Source organism: Erpetoichthys calabaricus, chromosome 5, assembly GCF_900747795.2.
Source record: "Erpetoichthys calabaricus chromosome 5, fErpCal1.3, whole genome shotgun sequence".
In the NCBI taxonomy this organism is placed as follows: domain Eukaryota; kingdom Metazoa; phylum Chordata; class Cladistia; order Polypteriformes; family Polypteridae; genus Erpetoichthys; species Erpetoichthys calabaricus.
In genome coordinates this window covers 215,928,596-215,943,684 of record NC_041398.2, presented here as the reverse complement: position 1 = coordinate 215,943,684, position 15,089 = coordinate 215,928,596, and the positions used below count along the sequence as shown (strand labels likewise).

Sequence of the window (15,089 nt, the reverse complement as noted above, 5' to 3'; positions counted from 1 at the left end):
GGTTTTTATTTTATTAAACATTTATTATTTTATTAAAAATTTTTTATTATCTACAAAAAGATTATTAGCATTTTCAGAAATTGTAATTGAAGATGTGAGTTCCAAAATCTGCTAATTACACCTTTTGGTAAAATTTAGTGAACACGCGATTGTGACTTTTCATGCAGTTGGTCATGTGCCAAAAATATGTTTGAGCTTCAAAACCTGCTAATTGCAACAGTGTAGCGCTATAGTTTTAGGGATTTAGTTTCAAAATCTGCTAAGTACGGACCCAGATTTTCCTATTTATCTCCAAAATTTATCTTTTGTACTTAGCTGATTTTGGAACTTAGCTCTTCAATTGTTTGAATTGATATGTTGCACTACTTGACATGTCCTACAACTTATGCTTTGTGACCATTAACCCAGAAACAGCATAATCTGCATTCACAATTTAAGTTTTCAGAAATTCTGTATAACTTTGATAAAAGATTGTTGACTAATGTTCAAATTCATTATTTCATCCATCCATTTTCTAAACCCATTCTTCCAGAGCTGGGGCACAGGAAAGACATTTCCTATCCCAGATAGCACTGGGTGCAAGGGAGGAACTATCCTTGGAAAAAAGTGCCAGCAAGACACACACACACACACACACACACAGCAGGGGCCGATGTAGCATCAGCTGTCCACTTACACTAGCATGTCTTGGGACTTATTGTTGATCTGTAAAATTCTGCAAGACATTTTTCTCGGTAAGTTTGCTGGATCTCTGGAGACATTCTTCACCATATTTTTTCATGAAATTTCACTGTGTGGATGGCTTAGAATAACTTCTTGTCTCCAGCACCCCATAACACTTTGCAAGGCCAGTATGACATCACAGAGCTGTAGCAAGCAATGTTGGATGGGACAGCCCATGTATATAATGCTGATCCTAGCAGTTGGCAGTATGCCAGCTCAACCGATATAAAGACGAAACTAGCTCAGATTCTCCTTCCTAATTGATTTCAATGCAGTTCCTGTACTGCCAAACTTGAGGTGAAGCAAATTCAGTGGGGTTTCTTCATTACTACTCTGAACTGAAGGAATAAACTGTGGACACTGGGAGAGCATGCAAAGTCCTAGTTAGGAGTACCCAGGAATTGAACCCCTGTCTCCTTGTTGCAAGGAAGTGTGATATAGCAGGTCTGCGGCTTAAAAGAAAAGGCCAGTTTTTAAATAAATAATTGCCGCTCTCGCAGCTTAAAGAGAGGGTGTGGTAGTGTGGCCGGAGTGGTTCTCAGACACGGTGTGGTGCAGGCATTTCCTCACTTAAATGCACAAGTAAGGAATCGTCTATATCTGTAATTCATGCCGGGAGCTGCTATTTGCCACACCTGTGCCACGTCCCCATTATAAACAGGAGAAGCGCGAGTTCGGAGAAAGGAAAAGATCTGAAAAAGAGGACGGAGGTTAAGAGAAAGAAGAAAAGGCAGGAAGCTGAAAGCCGGTGAGTGAGTGAGCAAGCGAGGGTTCACTGTAAGAAGGTCAGGCAGCTGAGACAGGTGGGCCCTAGTGGGGTGTTTGGCTGGCACCCGGGGGCAGACGGATTGGGTCACTCCTGCCGAGTTTTGCAGAGGAGCAGGAGTCACTATGATTGAGGACGGCTTGCCACGTAAGACCGAGAAGGCAGCAGGAGTCTGAGATTTGGGATCATAATCCAAGTGTGAGCGCACTGGCCATTGGTGGAACCCAAGTCACAGTCCGGGAAAGTTGCCGTATGGAGTCAGAGGTCGTAAGGCAACCGGATGTGGAGAAGGTCAGCTGTAGGTAGGGCGACTCCCCTGGTGCAGAGCCCGGATGGGAGAAGCAGGGGTTTTGGTTTTAAAGGATTGCTTCCAGCCATTGTTTTAACTTTGTGTTTTAAAGGACTTATTTATTGGATTTTAACCTCCACATTTTCACTGCTTTTGATGGATTATTTATTTATTGACATTTTGATGCACTGCACTTTTATTTGGACACTGTTTTGATTTTGTTGTGTTTGTTTTTGTAATAAACAAACTTCTGCACTTTTCCCCTTGCTTCGTTGATGTCCTCATTGTCCAGCTCATCCAGTTACATTACTGACGATGTTGGGTTCAAGAGGCTCCCTACAGGGAAGTGGGAGCCATAGAGTAGAACCCGCATCATCACAGGCAGCAGTGCTACTACTGCTCAAGTTGCCATCTAAAATTTATTTCCTCTTTTAGGCAGTATTACAAACATTTTAATTACTATTAAAAGAAAAAAAAAATTAAAGTGAAAGACGTGAGATCTTTGAAAGTATGGTAACCAGTATGGCCTTTTTGTTGTCTTAACCTTATTGACTAATTCCTGCTACATGTTGAAGTGATTTGAAGTGTACTATAGAGAAAGCATTGCCTTACTACAGAGTTCACTCACACTTATGCCCTCACTCATTCAAACTACACCAACACAGAGTTGCTGTTTAACCGAACACATAATGACATACCCAAATATGTTGAATTTATGTTTTACTTTCAGTGGTTAACTCTGACATGTAAATACTAAAGCAAAGCATTAATGGACTTCTGTTTATGACAATCAACTTTAAATTGATCTGTTTACTGTATGTTTATCCTAATCTGTATTTCTATGTGTGTACATCAAATAATCTGTAAAATGTACAAAATTTTACAAGTTTTATTTGTTACAGCACACTAAGACTGTAAATAAACTAACTTGATTAAAGAATTTCTCAGCAAAAGTAGCATTTCATTGCAGTTTTAAATGATCTTTTTTCCTTTTTTCTGCTGCAGCTATTTTTTTCATAGTACCTGAGTAATTAGTCATCAGAATTATTCCAACTCACATATTTAAAAATCTTCAATGAATCAGCCTCTACCTTGATGCTGATTTACAGTATGTTGGTGTCTTATTACTATTCATTATCTGTTTTTTGTTTATTTTAACACAAATACTGTGTTGTAAACACTAATAAAGACTAGTAAAAAGTAACACAAAACAAAGCACTAATTTCACATGCCCACAAGATAGAACTGGTAAGCACAATTATAGTAGATATCTGTGGCAGAAGTGAATAACTTCTGGTATTTGAAATAATTAATAATAATTAATAATAAATATAATTAAATAAATAAATACTACTTGGCAAAAGTTTTGCTTTCTTTACAATTTTACAACACAAAATTAAACACTGAACACAATAAGAATATACTTTTCATAAATCATAAAATATGAGACTGGTGAAAAACAAATGTCAAATCTTAGCAAATGGTTGTAATCATTATTCTGTTGAAGAAATTAACAATTGAATGAGTATTTTAACCTCAAGGTTCAGTATTAATAGACTGGGGTGGTTAAAATGCTACACAGTACTGGGCCTGATATTATTTTGATGTCTAAACATATGCCATTCAAAATTAGATTTAGAAATAATAAAACAAAAGACAATGGCTGAACTAAAACCAGAAAATGAAAAACATGCCACTCCTGAGATGTTTAAAAAAAAAATATTTGCCCAGTCATGATTTAAGATTATAAAGGTGCAACATTTATAAATAAAGAAAAAACTACAATTTCTTTCAAAACATAAACAACTTTGGGCCCAATACCTTCCTATAAAAATACATTGTTAAAACTCCTTTAGTTACCTGTTTGTCTTTTCTGTCCAGAATGCTACATAATAAAGGAGGGATGGGGCTGTCTGCAGTCTTTCCAACGTCACTGCGAAAAGTCTCACTAGCAGGAAGACAGCTGAAAAATAAAACAGAAAATATGTGGAATGCTGTGCAGAGGCAGACACATCACAAAACAAAATTAATAAAAGGCCAACCTGTAAAAACTATGAAAGACACTGAAAGTTTCAGATTCTAAAATGATGTACTTTCAGTAAGTGAAAGCTACTTACGTGGTTGCAAGATTTATAAGGCAAATTAACTTGTAAAAAATGAGGCAATTCAAATAAACAAAAGAAGTTCAAACCTCTTAAATAATAAGTTTGAAATTATCTCAAATTATCTCAAAATTTACAAAAAAAATACTAAAAGCAAAAGCTGTACAAGACTCTTAACTGTAACTCTATGCAAAGGGCCATATTGTTAATACAGCTGCAGTAAGGAATATGACTTGTTTGGTTTTGCCATTTTGAAATGTTAAATCCAAATCATCCACATCTTTGAACCCATCTCTTTCTAATTCAAAAACTATTTAAAATAACTGGAGGGCTTCTGCATGTATAGAATAATTTGACCAGTTTCCCCCAAGTTTCCTTTCTATAGATTATTAACACTATCATATTAAGTTATTAGAATAACAAAAAATAATGATGTCTGTTATGTATCCATTTGCAATTTCCCAAGATACTACAAAACATACTGGTGAACTATTTTCAGTGGCATGTCAATAGTACATGAGACACTTGATGTTTGCATGATATTAGATAGATAGATAGATAGATAGATAGATAGATAGATAGATAGATAGATAGATAGATAGATAGATAGATAGATAGATAGATAGATAGATAGATAGATAGATAGATAGATAGATAGATAGATAGATAGATAGATAGATAGATAGATAGATAGATAGATAGATAGATAGATAGATAGATAGATAGATAGATAGATAGATAGATAGATAGATAGATACTTTATTAATCCCAAGGGGAAATTCATATACTCCAGCAGCAGCATACTGATACACAAAAACAATATTAAATTAAAGACTGATAACAATGCCGATAACAATGCAGGTATACCAGTGCCGGATTAACCAATAGGCACATGTAGCATATGCTACTGGCCCCGCAATTTCGGGGGCCCCCAAATGGTGGACCCAATATTTAATGAAAAAGTGTAGCATTGAAAAACTGGTCTTTAAAAATATTATCTTTACGTTTTTAAACTGTAAATTTCTTACACAACAAAACTTTAGGGGCCCAACACATAAAATTCACATAAATATTATAAGATTCTTATTATAATCGAGAGTAAAATAATTATTTAGTCCGGTTTGAACTGTTCAGAATCTAAACTTCAGATGATGCAAACCAAAAGGGCCCCCAAATTTGAAATGTGCTACGGGCCCCCAAAGCTCTTAATCCGGCCCTGAGGTATACAGACAGACAATAACTTTGTATAATTTTAATGTTTACCAAAGCCCCGCCCCCCCCGACCACCCCCCGGGTGAAATTGAAGAGTCGCATAGTGAGGTTTAATTTCTTGGGGCAATTTAACAAATTCATACATTTACATTTGTCCTCCAATCAAGTTAAATTAGAATGGCAATAGTGATTACACCCACAGCGTTCCTACACCGAAGATGCTTATAAAGAAGAATAGTTCTGTACCTATTTTCAGTCATCACTAAGATAATTACATGAGATTATTTTTAGGTATAAAAATATAAGGTTAATTTTCCTGAGGCAACAAAATGCCAAATGTAACAAAAGTATCATGCTGTAAATTGATGTGATCTTTTACAATACTGTTATAAGGCTCAACATGCAAGTCTACTAGAGTCAGTGACAAAACTATAACAGCAATGCCATCCATTTAGGTAACAAAAGATTTTATTCAATTTAGCAGGTTATGTCACTTGAAAGTGCAGCCTTTGGACACTGGTGGTGATGGCCTGGATATGACCCCAAGCAAGACAGTTCTTTAACATTTTAATACCTCATCTAATGACAGATTTCGAATTCCAAGGCTTCTCTAGTAGTTGTGCATATATGTCATCTATAAACTTTATAGCAATGTGACTTCTCATCAGCTATACTGCTTTTGGATTTGTGAATGCATTTAAATATTTATTGTAGATCTTAAATAATCTGAGCCTCTTAATTTGTATACGTTTGTTTTCAGAGAAAAAATACTCTACCAACACAGTATTAAAGCTCTTCTTACCTACCATTTTTATAATGACTTCCAGAAATATAAAAGCCAACATTATGCAAAATCAAGTGTTTCTCTAAAGCAGATAAAATAATAAAAGATTTTAAATAAAAAGGCAACATATGCAACAAAAAATTAAAAAATATAAGAAACGCAAAAGTGAAATTAAACATTTTTTACAATGCAACATTTAACATTTAATTTCCCCCACTAAAATGTTTAACTTGAATGTAAGCTTTGCAAAAGCCGCAGTGTTTGGACTGGTACCCCAACTGGGATGGAAGGTGAATCCTTGCCTGGCCAGGAAGCCGAAACGGAAGGACAATGTGCAAGGACACGCATCCTGGCTAGGATGGTTACCGATTCCTATCCCAGTCAAGATAAAAAGAATAATGGATGAACTGGGGAGGACTGTGAAAAGTTCATCAAGATGGCACCAGCGTGGGCACACAGGGTTGTCTGGGACTTGAAGTTTTGAAGGGTAGCCCCTTTTGGAGTCCTTGGGTGCCACCAGGGGGGGCTGTTGGAAATACACCTCTCTGGTTTGTGAGGCTTCCATTATGCGAGGTCATGACCGGAAATGCTTCAGGTCTATCATATAAGGAAGCCATCTCACTCCAACAGTTAAATCAGAAGCAGATTGCAAAACTCAACTGGAGGAACAGAAAGATGTATTGTGGATTGGAGATTGTGGTGTGGACTTTGGAAAAGGGTATTGTGAATAAAAAAAAAAACATTTATTTGCACCTGGGACTGTCTTGGTGGGGTTGTGTCTGGGGTGTGGGGCTTGGTGGCACCCCATGGAGGTCACAGTTTACACAGTCATTATTGTCCTGCTGCTTACAAAACAATACATTGTAGTACAGATTTAAGAATTCAATGCTGGATAGTCACTTTTCAGATTGCATACTAAAATACATTTATTTCCACTGATTAAAAAACTTAATACCTTGCTGGGAGCTTGTAAATGTAGCTGCAACCATCTTCAGTCCAGACAATGATCTTATCTGCAGCGATAAAGTCACCCCCTGTCCACAGCTGTCCACTTTCACTGGGCATTGAACATAAAAGAGAATAGTCTCCAGCATCAAACACCTGCCAATAAACAGAAATATACAATTCTTTGCAATTGAATAATAAAAATGTTAGATGGTAGGAAGTATTTTCAAACTGTTATATGTGAAGAGAACATTCAAAATGATTCATCCTGTGACACAAAATAATGTGATGCATAGAAAAAGATATTGCAGAAATGTAAATTTGACTTTTTTTCCCCCCACTTCCCCGGACAGACAAGACCATCTTACGAATGTTCACCAGGTAGTCCTATATATTCCACATTGAAAACAAAAAGATCAATAATCCTTTTGAACAGAGTCAGAGTGTTCATAGCTATATTAATGTTTAACAGTATCTTTGTATTTAACATATTCAATACATATCCTGCTGCTCCCATTAGCAATTAACAAATTTCAAGAAACTTTTAAAATTCTTTTTTTAAATATGTGCTTTAAAATAATACAGTACGTGATCTTCATTTAATAACTGTCTACATTACAGACTGTTATTCAAGTGAAAGTACAAACCTCAAACATGACCCAAAACAATACTGCACTTCATATAACCTTCAAATTATGTAGTTTATGCAGTTCATTGCACTTATAAACATCTGAAGGTTTAAAATTGAAAATAAAAACACTACTTAAAGCAAAACATGCAGCTGAAAGTGCAAACCCTAACAATAACCATCCAATAATTGTTTAAAGATATGGGAAGGGAAATTCCAAAGAAATTCAAAACTGATTAAACAAAAGCTGCTATGGCCTTAAGGCTTACCCTCCAATATTTTGAGCAAACAACCAATAAAGATCTTTGGGTAAATGCACAAAATGAAATAGATTGACAGTTCTGGCTGTAAATTGGCTTGGACTCTTCCTCAAAGACAGGGTCAGCATCCTAAAAAATAACAAAATAAAGAATATGGGATAATTTTAGGAATAAATAAGTAAATATAAAATAAGTAGCAAAAATATTATCATCTGCATTTTTTTAATTTAAAATCAAAAGTAAAGAAGTGAGCACACAGAAAACCTCAGAAATTGCAAATTAAGATTTTAACAGGCAAATTATTTAGAACTTAATAACTGAGCAACTGCTTTAATTATGTCTCCAATAATAAAAGCAAGTATCTGTAAAGCAAACCCAAAATAGCAACCAATTCACATTAAAGACTTGCCCTAAAGTGGGCACCAGTAAATGTAGGGGACAGTGAAGAAAGTTTTTGTATTTTAGTAACCATCTGCTTCATGTTTGGCAAAGCCAATCATTAAACAGACATTCATCAAGAACCCACTAATACATTTCCTTACCTGCCTGTGTGGATTAGGGTTTCACAAGTTAGGCTTAAATGAAGGTAACTGCGCCACACTAATTCTGAGAGTCAAACATCCATCCTTCTATTTATGATTTACCTAATCCTATTCATGGCCTCTGCGGTGGGTTGGCACCCTGCCCAGGATTGGTTCCCTGCCTTGTGCCCTGTGTTGGCTGGGATTGGCTCCAGCAGACCCCCGTGACCCTGTGTTCGGATTCAGCGGGTTGGAAAATGGATGGATGGATGGTATGCATGGCCTATTCCAGCACCATCAAGCACAAGGCAGAAATCAGTCCTAGATGGGGTGCTAGTCCACCCAGTGCCAACACAAATTCTGACTATGCCAATTAAAAGTCACCACACTTGTGTGTCTTTGGAAACTGGGAGGAAAGGCATCTTAGGAAAACCATCATTTATTAAATAAACACAAGGATTATAAAAATAGGATAATTACACTATATGATATATACTGTACATAAACACACTTATGCACACACAAAAATGGATAAGAAAAGGGAAACATATGAACTTAGAAGAAATTACTTCAAGTTTGTTTAGAAGATTCTCATTTATCTCTGAAGAATACAATTTTCAGTGGTTGTATCTGAATATAGAACTGGATTTTCACTGAAAAGAGCTTTCATTATATCGCAAATGACTATCACACTCATCTCATCGTTCATCAATAACATATGCAAGATACGATGTCACTGCCAAGTTTGAAAGTTTTAAACTTTAAATGTCCAAACTCAACTTTTAGATTGAGCTCAAAATTCACTAAAGATTTTCTTTCAAAATCCTAAACGCATACAACAAATTTTGTGAATATTAGAACAGTGGCTGGGCTGTTATTAGCATTAAACTGTCAAAACATGGTGTGGAATACTTTAGAGTCATCCAAAATTTTACAGTTATCACAAAAAGTCTGTTCATTCTTGAGCTCCAGACTCTACAAAACATTTTACCATAGACACACACACATATAGATCTTCCAAAAACTGTTCAGAATGTTCGATGGATATCAAAATGTGCTTTTCTGCTTAACACCTAAAATTGACAAAGCATATGGGGAAAATTGTTCTGTTCAAAGTAATTTATTTAATCAAAGCAGTTTAGTAATAAGTCCCTTGGATATTACAAAGAATATTGAATTTCAATTTCAAAATATTAAACTACTGACTAGTCAAGATCAGAAAATGTACTTCACAAACTCTAGTGTTTAAAACGTAAAAAGTAGAAAAAAACACTGTGAAAAAATATTATAATTAAGCAGCTCAATAACAACATCAGAATGATCAGATTAAAACCTACACAGCTCCAACACAAAAAAAAATTAATTGTCAATCAAGTGAAACTTCTAAAACTGAAGTTAAGATTATACCATAGAAAGTGCTCAATATAAATCAAGGGGTGCTATGCTCAGCCCCTGTTATATGCTAGAGCAGGGGTGGCAAACTCTGGGACTGGAGGGTCGCAGTGGCTACAGGTTTTCATTCTAACCCTTTTCCTAATCAGTGACCAGTTTTCACTGCTAATTAACTTTTTCGCCATCACTTTAATAGCCCTGTTAGAAGAGTTTAGCCCTCTGAATTGATTCTTTTCTTCATTAAATGACAGCCAAGCAGAAATGAGATGTGAAACGAGCGAACAGATGACCAGCTAAGCTGGGGCTTCAAACTCCAACCAATTTCACTGAAATCACTTTCTTAATGAGAAGCCAATTCTTGCTGTTAATTAAACCCGTTATTTAATTCCATGGCTTGTTGCTGCTCTCACTCTGCCACAGCACACATTTCGAAAACTGTTGTTTTTCTGTTCTTTCTAAGAACACCGCCAAAATGTTTTGGTGACCTGAGAGATCAATCTTACCAAGACCATCACCTCTCTTTAATTTCAGATATTGTGTGATGGGCACAGGGAAGCTGGTCATGTGGTGGCTTGGTTTCTGTCTCATTATTGTTTGGCTGCTAATTAAAGAAAAAGAAACAACTATGGGGCCTGAGTCAAGTTAATTAAAAGAAGTAATCAGCAGAAAAACTGGTCACTAATTAAGAAGATGCTAAGAATGAAAACCTGCAGCCACTGCGGGACTCCAGGCCTGGAGTTCGCCACCCCTGTGCTAGAGTGACAACATTTGGAGTGTTTTGAACAGCTATGATCAACACACTGCACAGACTGTGACAGAACCAGAATACAGATGTACAGCAATCCAATGTAGCTGTAAGGAAGCAGTATTAAAAAGTGTGCCACTCCATCCCAAAAATAGACTTTTCATATAGAAGTGTGCACAGTACAAAACATTAATCATTTGTTCAGTATTACTGCACACTTCATGCACATATTAAAGCCCAATTAACAATAAGTAAGTTTCTCCAATTCACTAAATTTAAAGGAAGAATAATTACTGAATAAACTGTCACATTTTAGGGAATTCTTGTCTCTGTCTTAGTCTCACTAATACATTCATCTTAATAGGGAATACTGACAGAAATCAAAACTGCAGATGACATTTGCAAACAGAAATGCACAACCTGTGTTGCAATGTGGTCATAAAGTCTCATGTTCATATTGATAAATGCCAAACAATTTGTAGAGATTAGACCTTATGGTCAGTATACACATAAATTTAATCATAATATCATGATGTAAATTAGATTCAATAAAATTCTTCAAATATTCTTTTAGAATTAAAAAAAAAAAAACTGATACAGTAATATTAAGAAAGTAACTGAACTTTATTTTTCATTGTTAACATTATATCAAGAACCAAGTATCCCAACAAATAAAACATGTACAGAACCATCTCATGAGTTGAAGTCTTTTCCAGGCTTGTTAGAAGAAAACAGAACATGTAACTTACTGAACAAAAATGATAACATCTAATCTGCACTATGTCGATTATTATTACAAATATGTCACAATCGTTTTAATATCAATACCTGCAATCTGTTGACGTCTGTTGTAATGATCCAAACTTTCAATATCCCCGTCACACTTACAGCAACTACTGTATCTTCTGTTTTGAAAGGGTAAAAATGTACATAAAAACATCAGTTGTTATACATGACCATTTGTCAGTCCACACCAAACACAAACAAATGCTGTTTCTGAAATGAATTTAAAAAAACTGAATACTTCTGAGAAGGTATCGTCTTCAAACTGCACATTTTCGTACTTTCTAAAACTTGCTTTCTCCAATTTAGAAACACTGAAAACATTCAAACAATGAAGGATCTTGAAAAGCTAGTTCATTCTTTTGTTCTAAGCAGAACAGAGTTTTTAATACTTCATAAGAAAGCTGTCAGAATCACTCTTATACTAATCTACATTTAATTCCAAAAAAGTAGCAGTAATAATAACTAGAAGTAAAAGCTATACAATGCATCCAGAAAGTATTCACAGTGCATCACTTTTTCCACCTTTTGTTATGTTACAGCCTTATTCCAAAATTGATTAAATTCATTTTTTTCCTCAGAATTCTACACACAACACCCCATAATGACGTGAAAAAAGTTTACGTGAGGTTTTTGAAAATTTATTAAAAATAAAAAAACTGAGAAATCACATGTACATAAGTATTCACAGCCTTTGCTCAATACTTTGTCGATGCACCTTTGGCAGCAATTACTGCCTCAAGTCTTGTTGAACATGATGCCACAAGCTTGGTACACCTATCCTTGGCCAGTTTCACCCATTCCTCTTTGCAGCACCTCTCAAGCTCCATCAGGTTGGATGGGAAGCGTTGGTGCACAGCCATTTTAAGATCTCTTCAGAGATGTTCAATCGGATTCAAGTCTGGGCTCTGGCTGGTCCACTTAAGGACATTCACAGAGTTGTCCTGAAGCCACTCCTTTGATATCTTGGCTGTGTGCTTAGGGTCGTTGTCCTGCTGAAAGATGAACTGTCGCCCCAGTCTGAGGTCAAGAGCGCTCTGGAGCAGGTTTTCATCCAGTATGTCTCTGTACATTGCTGCAGTCATCTTTCCCTTTATCCAAACTAGTCTCCCAGTTCCTGCCGCTGAAAAACAGCCCCACAGCATGATGCTGCCACCACCATGCTTCACTGTAGGGATGGTGTCTGGTTTCCTCCAAACGTGACTCCTGAAATTCACACCAAAGAGTTCAATCTTTGTCTCATCAGACCAGAGAATTTCTTTCTCATGGTCTGAGAGCCCTTCAAGTGCCTTTTGGCAAACTCCAGGTGAGCTGCCATGTGCCTTTTACTAAGGAGTGGCTTCCGTCTGGCCACTCTACCATACAGGCCTGATTGGTGGATTGCTGCAGAGATGGTTGTCCTTCTGGAAGGTTCTCCTCTCTCCACAGAGGACCTCTGGAGCTCTGACAGAGTGACCATCGGGTTCTTGGTCACCTCCCTGACTAAGGCCCTTCTCCCCGATCGCTCAGATTAGATGACCGGCCAGCTCTAGGAAGAGTCCTGGTGGTTTCGAACTTCTTCCACTTACGGATGATGGAGGCCACTGTGCTCATTGGGACCTTCAAAGCAGCAGAAATTTTTCTGTAACCTTCCCCAGATATGTGCCTCAAGACAATCCTGTCTCGGAGGTCTACAGACAATTCCTTTGACTTCATGCTTGGTTTGTGCTCTGACATGAACTGTCAACTGTGGGACCTTATATAGACAGGTGTGTGCCTTTCCAAATCATGTCCCATCAACTGAATTTACCACAGGTGGACTCCAATTAAGCTGCAGAAACATCTCAAGGATGATCAGGGGAAACAGGATGCACCTGAGCTCAATTTCGAGCTTCATGGCAAAGGCTGTGAATACTTATGTATATGTGCTTTCTCAATTTTTTTATTTTTAATAAATTTGCAAAAACCTCAAGTAAACTTTTTTCACGTTGTCATTATGGGGTGTTGTGTGTAGAATTCTGAGGAAAAAATGAATTTAATCAATTTTGGAATAAGGCTGTAACATAACAAAATGTGGAAAAAGTGATGCGCTGTGAATACTTTCCAGATGCACTGTAACTATTTAAGTCCAGTTCTTAAATTCAAACTACATTTAAAACAAACTTTATAACCCTCTGTTTCACATATAAAGTTATAAACATTTAAGACCCTTTATCTTATAGACCTTATTAGTGCCAAAGCTCCTAGGTCTACATTATAATCTTAAAGTGCCATCATCCAGTGCATACATTGTGATCTCAGGAAGCCAGTCTTCTTAAAAATCTGATAAAAATAACTAGTCTAGGATTCTTTAGCTATAGGGCACCAAAGGATTATTTACTGTAGTTATAATGCATTCAAACTCTGAAATGATCAACCTATAAATATCATGGCCTGAATAGTCTTACTAATCTAGCACAGCATACCTTGTTAGAGTTGCTCCTGAGGCGTTTCATACTGCTCTCTTACACTGTTATCAGTAATTGTTTTTGGTTGTGCCATCTTTTACATTTCATTTCTCTTCTAAGTGCACAAAGTGTGCTTTGAACTGAAGCTTGCATCATATATAGATAATGTGCTTTCTTACATCCAAATTACATTGTGATTGTATGCCTACTAAGTGATCCTTTTCTAGGACTTAAAACTACTCATTATATGTGTATGACTGTTTAATATACAGTATGATTTTTGGCCGTTTATGCTGCAACTCTCATTCCATGCTGTATATGAATCTACGTTATAGCACCTTGAGCTCTAAGGTAGAAGTGTATTTAATATAAATGAACTGACCTGAATTGAACTTTTTACAAAGAGTTGGAAGTCAGAAGTTTACATACATTTAGGGTGAATTCTTCAAAACTCACTTTATAATCCCTCCACGTATTTTATACTAGCAAACACACCAGGGGCCTCATGTATAAACGGTGCATACGCACAAAAATGATGTATAAAACCTAAACTTGGCGTAAAGCCACACACATTTTCACGGTAGGTAAATGGTTGGAGTACGCAAGTTCTCCACTCAGTTTTGCAAACTGGCGGCACCCAGAATCAAAGCAGTGCTACTGTTCCAGTGTGGTTTCCCTTTCTTTTTTAGATCCACATCCCTGACACGGCTTTATAAATACATTGAAATTAACCGCATATTGTTTATTAGTTTATTGCATCGGATTGTAATTAACCTGTAACAATATAATGGTCCACAGAATGGTCAAACTATTCTAAATAACATAGCTGCTTTAGCGTTGTTACTCTCACTGCGCCTTCTTCTTCTTATTTCAGCTGCTCCTGTTAGGGGTTGCCACAGCGGATCATCTTTTTCCATATTACTCTCACTGCACCACTCAGAATATTTATATCACTGTATCTGAGTGGGGAATCACAGCTCTACAGCAGCTGATTGGAAAGAGAATTATCAGTGTACAGCATCAAGTACATGCTGCCAAAACCATGCTATCTACTGAACTGCTCTCATATGGCAAACGTTTCAGAGCCTTTCCTCGCGGTTCAGAAACAGTTTCATCCCAAGAACTATTAACACACTCAATCAGTCCATTAAGTGCTCCTTGTAGAATGCTTTGTACTTATAAATACAATTACCTCACTGTAAACTTGCAATACAGTTATAATATTGCACAACCTGGGCCACTTTATAAAGCACATATTTACATATAATGACGATATCATTTTTAAGATGAAATGCAGCAAAATATGTTTATTATATTATACAGTAATCCCTCGCTATATCGCGCTTCGACTTTCGCGGCTTCACTCTATCGCGGATTTTATATGTAAGCATATCTAAATATATAATGCGGATTTTTCGCTGCTTCGCGGGTTTCTGCGGACAATGGGTCTTTTTACTTCTGGTACATGCTTCCTCAGTTGGTTTGCCCAGTTGATTTCATACAAGGGACGCTA

At 36.6% G+C, this 15,089-nt stretch overlaps 1 protein-coding gene across 6 annotated transcripts in view; it reads right to left on the bottom strand.

Annotated features, from left to right (window-relative positions):
- Nucleotides 1-15,089, bottom strand: part of LOC114652243 (WD repeat-containing protein 7) — a 535,548-nt gene that overhangs the window by 460,369 nt on the left and 60,090 nt on the right. For all 6 annotated transcript variants that reach the window (XM_028802521.2, XM_051928322.1, XM_028802524.2 and 3 more), the window contains exons 6-9: nucleotides 11,196-11,272; nucleotides 7,719-7,838; nucleotides 6,832-6,977; nucleotides 3,639-3,741 (exon numbers count right to left, since the gene is read on the bottom strand). In XM_028802521.2, coding sequence (XP_028658354.1) covers nucleotides 3,639-3,741; nucleotides 6,832-6,977; nucleotides 7,719-7,838; nucleotides 11,196-11,272 — 446 coding nt within the window. The remainder of the gene's footprint in view (nucleotides 1-3,638; nucleotides 3,742-6,831; nucleotides 6,978-7,718; nucleotides 7,839-11,195; nucleotides 11,273-15,089) is intronic.